The 10,867-nt window shown below is 44.7% G+C and overlaps 2 protein-coding genes across 5 annotated transcripts in view; one reads left to right on the forward strand and one right to left on the reverse strand.

The window, feature by feature from the left end:
- The window catches only part of MKRN2OS (MKRN2 opposite strand), a 22,215-nt gene extending 16,753 nt beyond the window's left edge, over positions 1 to 5,462 (reverse strand). For both annotated transcript variants that reach the window (XM_045385733.3, XM_015446286.4), the window contains exon 1: positions 5,220 to 5,462. Coding sequence is in view for 1 of the 2 variants with exons in the window: in XM_015446286.4 (XP_015301772.3) it covers positions 5,220 to 5,327 (108 nt within the window). In the remaining variant the exon portion in view is untranslated. The remainder of the gene's footprint in view (positions 1 to 5,219) is intronic.
- Positions 1,553 to 10,867, forward strand: part of MKRN2 (makorin ring finger protein 2) — a 27,994-nt gene continuing 18,679 nt past the window's right edge. For all 3 annotated transcript variants that reach the window (XR_012431515.1, XM_065539009.1, XM_045385731.2), the window contains exon 1: positions 1,553 to 1,663. Coding sequence is in view for 1 of the 3 variants with exons in the window: in XM_045385731.2 (XP_045241666.1) it covers positions 1,638 to 1,663 (26 nt within the window). In the remaining 2 variants the exon portion in view is untranslated. The remainder of the gene's footprint in view (positions 1,664 to 10,867) is intronic.

The following is a 10,867-nucleotide window of genomic DNA, read 5'->3' on the forward strand; positions in this document are numbered from 1 at the left end:
ATAACATGGAAAGATCTCACAGATATAATGTTGGTCAAAAGAAGGCAGACAAAAGCGTAGGTACTGAATTATTATTTATATGAAAGTCAAGAATAGTTAAACTAATTTGTAGTGATAGAGATGAACCCAAGCAATGACTTTTGTAAAGTATTGACTGGGAAGGACCATAAGGAAGCCTTCTGGGGTGTCGATGATATCCACCCCCACCCCCCACCTTTTTTTTTTTTTTAAGAGACGGGGGCTTGCTTTGTGACCTAGGCTGGAGTGCAGTGGTGCGATCACAGTTCACTGTAGCCTCAACTGCAGTGAACTGTGCTCAAAGGATCCTTCCGGCTCAGCCTCTCCTTACTTTGAAGTTAGTCGAGCATGGTGTCGCGCACCTGTATTCCCAGCTGCTGGGGAGGTTAAGGCAGAGGATTGCTTGAACTATGATGGCGCCACTGCACTCCAGCCTGGGCGACAGAGCAAGACCCTGTCTCAAAACAAAACAAAAAATTCTTTATTTTGATCTGGGTGGTAGTTTCGTGAGTGTATGCATGTGCAAAAATTCACAGAATGTGTTTTGTGCACTTATATTGTGCATGTTATGTATCTCGAGTTTTTAAGCAATGAGAAACCATTGTAAGATTAAAAGGTGAATGACATGATCCGATTTATGTTTTAAAAATAGATTTTTACCTGGAGCGGAAGCCAAAAGACCAGTTAAAAGGCTATAGCATGGCTGGTCGGGCGTGCACGCCCGTAATTCCAGCTACTTGGGAGGCTGAGAGGCAGGAGAATCTCTTGAACCCGGGAGGCGAAGGTTGCAGTGAGCCGAGATCGCCCCACTGCACTCCAGCCTGGGCAACAAGAGAGAAACTCCGTCTCAAAAAAAAAGAAGAGTTATTGCATGGTGCTAGGTAGAAGGGATGGTTGTTTCGACGAACGCTGACGGTGGAAAGGGGCAGAAGAGGACGCATTGGACAGAGGTGTGGGAGCAGAATCTGCAGGGTATAGAGAGCTAGAGGGAAGTGTCAAAAATAACTTTTGGGGTTTCCATCATAGGAAATGGAAGACGAACAGCACAGGACTGGCAGGAAAGAAAATGAAGACTAAAACGTGTGGAAGTAGAGATTTGGGGAAAGAGCAGTTGGGAGAGGGCTAAGGAATTTCCTTAAGTGGAAGGCGAGGTCCGGCGGGAACAGTTGAGAAGGGTGCCCAGTGAGTGCAAGTTTGAATGGGGAACCTGGGATTAAGAGGAGAGGCGGGAGTTTGCCCCAGGAGGGGTGAAGTGCCTCGAAGGAGGCGGGAGATCACTAAGGAATACTCTTGGCGATGGGGGGCAGAATCGGAGGCACTAACAGTAGGCACAGGGATAAGACTGGCAGGACTAGGATGCCAGCCAGGCTCCGCCCCGGAGGCCTGGAAGTGCGGGACACCCAGAGCAGGGATGCCGGGACCGCCTGCCCGATCCCCAGTGCGGAACCAATTGTGACGGCGGCTAGGTTACCCGCCGGCGCTACAAAGGTGCCACACCGGCGGGGCGGCGTGCGCCGGCGTGACGCGGCTACGCGGGATGGGCCGGGCCAGGGCCAAGGCCGAGGCGGCAGCGGCTGCGAGAGGCGGCGGCACGACGACGGCCCTTCAGCCCAGCCACCATGAGCACCAAGCAGGTCACTTGCAGGTCAGTGCGCGGGTTCCAGGAGCGCCGGGCCACTTCAGGCCGCTCCCCCAGGCCGCAGGGGTGCCGGTGCGCGCCAATTCTGCCGCTCGGGAACCTGAGGCTAGAGCGGGACTCTGAAAGTTACTCAGCTGTTAGCAGCGGGGGCTTTGCGAGGCAGAGCGAGCGCCGGCCAGAGCCGGGGATCCGGGGGATGCATGACTGAGACGCGGGGCGAGGCCAGCGCTGGGGGCTACGCCGCGAGTTTGAAGCGTGGCCCCTGTGGGCTGGGAGGAAGGACGTCCTAGCCAGGGCCGTGCAGGATGCTGGGCCTTGTGGGGAGGGCTCTGGGGCTTACGGTTTAACTGGAAAAGACTTGGAATTGATTAAAGGGACCCCAAGAGGACGGTTACAAATGGGGATACCACGTGGGAGTAATTTGTTAATAGATTATAAGGGCCTCGAAGTTTGGAGAATCCAGATGCAATCTAAACTTGCAGAGAGTTAGCAAGTAAAAATTGTTGTGTGGAAAATAATAACGACAGATAGCATTTTCTGAATATCGGTGAAGCGCCCTGCATATTTCCAAGTGCTTTATATTCATTATCATCAGACTTCACAGTAAGACAACTTAGTAGTTATTATTACCATTTTACAGCGCAGGAGACTGAGACTGAAAGAGGTTGACACTCTTATCTTACTGAGAGAGCCATTTACGAGGAGAAATGCCACGGTAATGGATGGTTTGTTGTAGAAAATAGAAAGCCAGATAGTTACACTGCGACTGCTCCTGTGAAACAGAATAGTGTGGTTGTGTAACACCCTCATTCCTTGGTCAGCTTGTGGCTTACTGGTAATGGAGTCTAGTCCTATTGAACTGTATGTTTGGAAAACGAAAATTGAATTGTATGCTTGGAAAAGGCAAATTTCATTTAATATTTTTTTTGTGGGAAACATTGCTTAAAAACAATTGTAGAGTTTGTGGAATAAACAGTTTATTTTCTGTGTTGTTACTTCTCTTCATTGGTATGAATAGTTGAGACGTGACTGTGTAATAAGTTTCCTATTAGTAGTAGTGTATATTAACTGTTCAATTTATCCAAGGCCCAGGTGGCTTATGTTAAGCTGTTGTCAGAAATTTGCACCTAGTGTCTATAAGAAGACTTTTACTAGGTTATTTGTACTAGAAGGTGTTTTGTGAAGACGGGTTTGTGTGTGTTTATGTATTTTTATTTATATAAAGTTTCTCCTGCTGGAGGAGGTATTCCTAGGTCATTGTGCACTGTAAAGTAGCTTGTAGCCACCTAGAAAAACCTCTCTATTCCTCCCCTCGCTCTATGGTTTAGTTCCACTATTTATTCCCGTACCTGATCTAAGAAGTGTCCACAAAACAGTACACATTTATGTAATAATGCTTTATAATTGAATCTCAACTCTGTAGTATCTTATTTTACAAATAAGGAATCTTATGCTCAGAAAGACTTGACATTTGCCTAAAATTTCACACCTTAGTAGAGGCACAAGACCTAAATCAGGATCATCTTGGTTTCTCCTTGTATACCTGGAGATAGCTGGACCTGAAAGCTTTAATTCTGTTTCCCAAAAGGGGTGTTCTGCAGGATGTTGCTCCATATAAATGAAGATTGGGTTGGAATGTTGAGAAGGGATCACTTCTGTTTAAGTGCTAACTAATGTTTGTTGGGGACTTACAATGTGCTGGGGCTCTTAGGTGCTGTAGTGTATAATCCAGCAACCAGCACTATTCCACAGATGATAAAACTGAGCTTCAGCGTTGAAGTCACTTGCCTAAGGTCATTTAGCTTCCAAGTGGCAGAGGTATGAAATCAAAGTTCATGCCCTCATAGACTGTAGGGCCTCCAGATAAGTGTCAAAATGCTAAATTAAAATTTCTTTACTGCAGGACTTTTCAAAGCTTTTAATATGTTCCCATGAAAGGAAACTCATACAAGGATACGTAAAACTGCAAAGACGTTTACTCACAAAGGGGTGTAAAGGAGTCAGGGCTCCCGATGACTGCCTTGTCAAATAAAAAACATAACAGGTGTTTAAGTGAGAAAAACCCAAATTACCAAGAGTACCAAGTTTACATTAGTGTGTTTACCATAAACTTTTCTACCAGCTTATCTACCAAAAGCTTTTCTTACTTTATTATCTCATTAACAAAAGGCTTATCTCCAGATATTGATAATTTATAGGAAATGTTCAAGGTATGATTTATTTTGGGGACCAGATCTAAGCAGGGTGTTTTTTTTTTTTTTAATTTCAGGTCACAAAGTTTTAGGTTTGTTTTCCTGACTGTAGGATGTGATGTACATGTTTATTTTGAATGACAGCAGAATAATGTCAGTTTTGCTTTCAATCTGTTAGGTATTATGTTTCTCCAAGAGATGCTTATCAAATGCTAGCAGTCTCAAACCTAATGACAAAGACACTCCGTGTTTTTATTGCCTGGAATGGTCAAAATGACTGCTTGTACAGTTATGCTGTCAGTCAGCTCTCCTGATTCCTTGACGTGCCACTCTATCCAGAATCTCAATCTGTGCATCATTTTTGCTGATTCCCCTCCCCTACAACCATCTCCCTGTCTTTCAGTCTGTTTTCCAAGCCCTGGGGGAGGCCCTTATTATAGCTTGGTAACCAGTTTATTTCACCCTCTCCTTTTGTGATAGAGCTTCCCTGCATCTCATAATCACTATTAGAAGACACAGGATTTCATTGTCCTAAGATAGTCAAGCTTCGGGCTTTTGATTCTTTGAAAGTCACAAAACATGGGGGATCTTTTCAGCTGGCAGGGGCTAGGCAGAGTTTGAGCCCCAGGGTTGGGCAGTTCTAGATTCTAATCCTCATACCACCTGTGCCACAACTGCCTCATGTGTGAAATGAGGATGGTAATGCCTAACCGGCAGGGCTGTTTAAAAGTTAAATAATAGCAACAAACCATTTATTTTGTATTAGGATGAGCACTTACATGCATTTTCTCAGTTAAACGTCCCAGTAGTTTATCAGAGCAGTCTGTGAAGTAAGTGCAGTTATTATAATCACATTACAGATGGGGAAACTGAGGCTTGGTGATTTAAATAACTTGCTCAGGGTCACATAGCAAGCAGTCTGACTTCAGTGTCTTCACCACCACACTGTACTTCATTTCATCCCCACCTCTAATCAGTACATTTATTGCAAGCCTGCCACAGTGCCTACCATTTGCTTCCTTCCCCCTCAGCGGATCTGCTGTCACAAGGATTACAGCCATAAAATTTTAGCCTGTGAAAATATGTAGGAAAATGTAAAGAAAAAATGACACTGAGGATGCAAATTACCTGTATATTTGGAAGTGATTTGCAAAAGCGTTTTGCTAAACAGAGAGGCAACATTGAAGGGCCTGTAAGAAACCAGATTGATTGTTTCGCTTAGCACTGTTGCTGCTGGAGCTGCTGGTGGTTCTGTGGCCAGCAGTGAACCTGATATGCTCTGCAGTGTATAATAGCCATACTGTCTGAAACAGTCTTTTGGGGTTACCCGGGGTAACACTCCTTTGGAGTGTCCCCCAGAAAGAACCTACCTGCTCTGAGTCTCCAGCTATGCACTTCACCCGCCTAGTCGTCTCTCCCCTCCTCCAGTTCATGTCTTGGTCCTCTCTCTTGGAAGATATGAGGGGCAGTTTGTCCATCAGGAAGGGTTAGCAGTTGGAAATTCATTACAAAGTGCAACATGAAAGGGGCTTGGAGTAAGATCAGTATAACATAGATGGAGAGGAATGACTATAAGCACAAGACAGAGATGCCCCAAAGGACAAGCAGGATATGCTCTAGGTGGCTTTGTGCTTGTCACTGGGGAGTGTAAATGGTGACATATGCTACAAAAATAGGACTGGGCTGACTTCACCTCTTACATAACTCTTGTTTCACACTTGCCTTTCCTGAAGGCAGTGATGGTGGTCTAGAAATTATTTTTGAATCTGTTTAAATCTCAGCTCAGTCATTTACAGAAGCGAAGTGGCTTTTATGAAGTCACCAGCTTATAAATGGCAAAACTAACTAGAAGCTCTGGTTGGCAGTTAAATATTTGTATTTTAGTGGAAGAGATGATTAGTGCAGTTTGGAAGGCAAGTTTTCTGGATTGGACCTATGGAAGGTGGAGGTAGAATTATAAAAGGCATCCTTGTAGGAGACCACTACCTAAAAAAACTTTCCTTTTGTCTGCCTTGTTAACAAATAGTATCTGGTAGATGGCCTGTGGTAGTCTTCCACCCTGGTTCTTTCAAGAAATTTTCTGTTCTAATTTCTTCAAAAGAAACAATACAGTATTGGCTGGTGCAGTGGCTCATGCTGTAATCCCAGCACTTGGGGAGGCCGAGGTAGGAGGACCACTTGAACCTTGGAGTTCGAGACCAGCCTGGGCAACATAGCAAGATCCTGTCTCTACCCAAGAAAAGAAAAGAAACTATACAGTATTTATTAGATATCACTTTTGTGTAACTGCTTGTGTTGCCACTTTGAACCTGTCCTCTTTCAGTATTTATGAGTTTACTAATCCTGATACCTCTTTGTCATTCAGACTTGGCTCTTGGCACTGAATTTTTTTTTTTTTTTAACTATTATACCTTCAAAGATTACCATGTTTGAGGACAATTGAAATATTGCAGTCTTGAGTAGCATTTCTCAAAAAGAATTCTCAAACTGCTGAGATGTATACTCCACTTTTGTGTTTGGGATCTCCAAGACCACCCCAAATCCAGAGATTGTCTAGAACTGGGACAAGTGGGTCCCAGGATTCAGCTGTACTCAAGTCTGAGATTATTACCATATCTAGTAAGGGGTCACAGCCAGATCATGAGGGCAGAAGACACAGGGGGTCTGGAGGAGCCTGGGTGCAGGCTTCCTGCATCTGTCCCTCCCTGAGAGGGCCACACAGCAATGAAAATGCAGCAACATTTGTCCAAGGAAGCCCATTAGAGATTCAGTGCCCAGGCTGGTCACCTAGGCCAGCTCTGCCTAGCATGAACCGAAATTCCAGACTCCCAGAGGAAAGTAGGTTTTCAGCATGAACTACATTGTACATCAGTTTAGACACAGCAAACCACTCTCCATCATTTAGGGAAAATTTTGTATCTGTGTGGAGAACTGTTACTAGCTGAGTTCCCAGATGCCAGGCAAGGGGCAGCCTCGGAAGCAGACCTTCCCAAGGATAGCAGTCTCAGATCTGCTATGTAACTCTCTTCTGTGTAGTTATAAAATCGGTATTGTAAATAACCGAAACTCTAAGTTTCTAACAAAAAGTGCCCTTAGTTTCCCAGCTTCTGTCTGTGCTTTTTTAAAAAATAAAACTATAACAGCCTTATGGCAAATTACTGCATAATGTCTGATCTAGTGCAGTGGTCCCCCACCAGTCCATGGCCTTTTAGGAACCAGGCCACACAGCAGGAGGTGAGCAGTGGGCAAGTGAGCAAAGCTTTATCTGTGTTTATAGTCACTCCCCGCCACTCACATTACCACCTGAGCTCCGCTTCCCGTCAGATCAGCAGCACCATTAGATTCTCATAGAAGCACTAACCCTGTTGTCAGCTGTGCATGTGAGGGATCTTCGTTGTGTGCTTCTTATGAGAATCTAATGCCTGATGATCTGTCACTGTCTCCCATGACCCCCAGATGGGACCATCTAGTTGCAGAAGAACAAGCTCAGTGTCCCACTGATTCTACACTATGGTGAGTTGTATACTTACTTCATTATATATTACCATAATAAAGTGCACAATAAATGTAATGTGCTTGAATCATCTTGAAACCATTCCCCATCCCACCATTCCGTGGAAAAATTGCCTTCCATAAAACTGGTCCCTGGCACCAAAAAGATTGGGGACTGCAGATCTAGTGGTATGCCACAAGAGGGTGCTCTGTGGAGAAAGCCTATCTGACTACCTGGCAAAGGCTGTAGGATGGCACCACTGTATAGTCACTTACGTCATGAGGTCCAGTTCTCATTTCGTAGGCTCAGAAATTTGGTTTTGTTAGTGTACATAGGGGTGGCTCATACTAGCCAAACTCATGAGAGACTGACTTATATACTAGAATATCCTTTTATAATTTCCCTGGGAAAAAATAAACTGTCAGATATGTCTGGTCAGCACTTCCTCTGCTTTTGGGGAGAGGAACAGGTGGAGAATTCTCGTCAGAGGTTTCTGATTAGGGCGGATGTGCAGCATGTTCACTAGTACCCTTTCTCTGGAGACACCAGCAGTCTGGGCCTCTTGGGCCTTCCTGGAATGCCATACTATTCCCTCCTGTTGTCTAGTTCTTTTTTTTTTTTTTTTTTTTTTTTCTGAGATGGCGTCTTGCTCTGTCGCCAGGCTGGAGTGCAATGGCGCAATCTGAGCTCACTGCAGCCCTCTGCCTCCTGGGTTCAAGCGATTCTCATGCCTCAGCTTCCTGAGTAATTGGGATTACAGGTACCCACCACCACGCCCGGCTAATTTTTGTATATTTAGTAGAGACATGGTTTCCCCATGTTGGTCAGGCTGGTCTCAAACTCCTGACCTCAGGTGATCCGCCCGCCTTGGCCTCCAAAAGTGCTGGGATTACAGGCGTGAGCCACTGTGCCCGGCCTTCCTGTTGTGTAGTTCTATTCTGTTTTCCACTTTCAGACAACACCGTATAAATGGTTAGGTTAAGGCTTTCTATATCTGCTTGCATTTAGTAATATTCTAGCTGTGCCTTCCTGCAGTTATTCCCAAACATTCTTCATTAGAGAACAGATGTTCCCAACTACATCTTCCAGAGCACTAGCTTGAGAGGATCTGGGGCCCCAGATTGGGAAGTGCCATAGCATGTGGATGCCACTAGTGAGTGAGCCTGGGGGCTGGAGGGTATGAGGAGGCCTTTTGGATCAGCCAAGACTCATGCTGGTCCATGAAGGAAGGTAGGTTATAGTAATTCAGTGGAATGAAAGATATGGGCTACTGTGTTTTACACAAGGGCCACGATGGGGATGAAGGCAGCATGATAGGGAAACTGATTTTGTTGGGGAAAGGTCAGGGCTATCTGGAAAGACCAGACTTGGAGTCCTCGTACCTAGCAATTAAATCTTCTGTAAGTCACCTCACCTCTCTGAGCGTTGGCTTTCCTATTTGCAAAAATAAAAAGAAAAATATCATATATCTTACCCTCAAGGATCACTACTCTTAATATGCTAGTATATATCTTTCCAGATTTTATTTTGAGACAGGGTCTCACTGTGTTGTACAGACTGGAGTGCAGTGATACAATCATAGCTCACTGCAGTCTCCAATTTCCAAGTTCAAGTGATCCTCCCACTTCAGCCTCCCTAGTAGCTGGGACTACAGGTGCACACAACCACAGCTGGCTAATTTTTGTATTTTTTGTAGAGGTGAGGTTTTGCCATGTTGCCCAGGCTAGTCTTGAACTCCTAGGCTCAAGAGATCTGCCCGCCTCATCGTCCCCAAGTGCTAGGATTATAGGCATGAGCCACTGTGCCTGGCCCCAGATTTTTTTTTTTTTTTTTTTTTTTTTTGAGCTGGAGTCTTGCTCTGTTGCCCAGGCTGGAGTGCAGTGGTGCGATCTTGGCTCACTGAAACCTCAGCCTCCTGGGTTCAAGCAATTCTCCTGCCTCAGCCTCCCAAGTAGCTGGGATTACAGGTACCCACCACCATGCCCAGCTGATTTTTGTATTTTTAGTAGAGACGGGATTTCGCCATGTTGGCCAGGCTGGTCTTGAACTCCTGACCTCAAGTGATCTACCTGCCTCAGCCTCCCAAAGTGCTGGGATTACAGGTGTGAGCCATTGCGCCCGGCTGGGTCTGATTTTTAAAGTACATATATGTATACATTTATAATCTTTTACCAAAATGAGATCATACTGTATACACTGGTTTAAAGAATTTTATTGTGAGCCGGGCGCAGTGGCTCACGCCTGTAATCCCAGCACTTTGGGAGGCCAAGGTGGGTTGATCACGAGGTCAGGAGTTCAAGACCAGCCTGGTCAACATGATGAAACCCCGTCTTTACTAAAAATACAAAAATTAGCTGGGTGTGGTGGCAGTCACCTGTAATTCCAGCTACTTCAGAGGCTAAGGCAGGAGAATTCTTGAACCTGGGAGGCGGAGGTTGCAGTGAGCCGAGATCATGCCACTACACTCCAGCCTGGGTGACAGCAAGACTCCATCTCAAAAAAAAAAAAAAATTACTGTGGTAAAATTTCCGTAAAATTTACCATCTTAACTATTTTTAAGTTTATAGTTCTGTTACATGCATTCAGATTGTTGTGTAACCAATCTCCAGAGCTCTTTGTCTTGCAAAACTGAAACTCTGTGTACTACCCATTAAAAAACTTCCATTTCTCCCATCCCCAGCCTCTGACACCTACCATTCAATCTACTGTCTGTCTCTCTGAATTTGACTACTCTAGGGACCTCGTAGAAGTGGAATCATACAGCATTTGCCTTTTTGTGTCTGGTTTATTTTACTTAGCATAATGTCCTCAAGGTAGCATGTGTCAGAATCACCTTTCTTTTTAAGGCTGATTGTATATGGATAGACCACGTCTTGTTTATGCATTCATCCATCAGCGAATGCTTGGGTTGCTTCCACCTTTTGGCTATTGTGAATAATGCTGCTCTGAACATGGGTGTCCAAATGTTTGTCTGAGTCCATACTTTGAAGTCTTCTTTTTTTTTTTTGGAAACTGACTCACCATGTTGCCCAGGCTGGAGTGCAGTGGCGTGATCTTGGCTCACTGTAACCTCTCCCTCCCGGGTTCAAGTGATTCTCCTGCCTCGGCCCCCAAAGTAGCTGGAATTACAGGCGCCTGCCACCACACTCGGCTAATTTTTGTATTTTTAGTAGAGATGGCGTTTCACCATGTTGGTCAGGCTGGTCTCAAACTCCAGACCTCAGGTGATCCACCCACCTCAGCCTCCCAAAGTGCTGGGATTACAGGCCTGAGCCACTGGGCCTGGCCTGAATTATTTTGTGTCTATACCCAGAAGTGGAATTACCGGATCATATGGTAAATATATTTTTAATTTTTTAAGGAACTTCCATACTGTTTTTCTATAGCAGCTGCACCATTAACTATTTTATAATCTACTCTTCTCAGTTAATTGTGTTTAACTTTCCATATTAATAAATTTTCATTTTATACCTAGTCTATACTCACATTTGTTTCAAAATACCTTTCAAAATATCTGGTTTAAAA

This window comes from Macaca fascicularis, chromosome 2 (assembly GCF_037993035.2).
Source record: "Macaca fascicularis isolate 582-1 chromosome 2, T2T-MFA8v1.1".
Classification (NCBI taxonomy): Eukaryota; Metazoa; Chordata; class Mammalia; order Primates; family Cercopithecidae; genus Macaca; species Macaca fascicularis.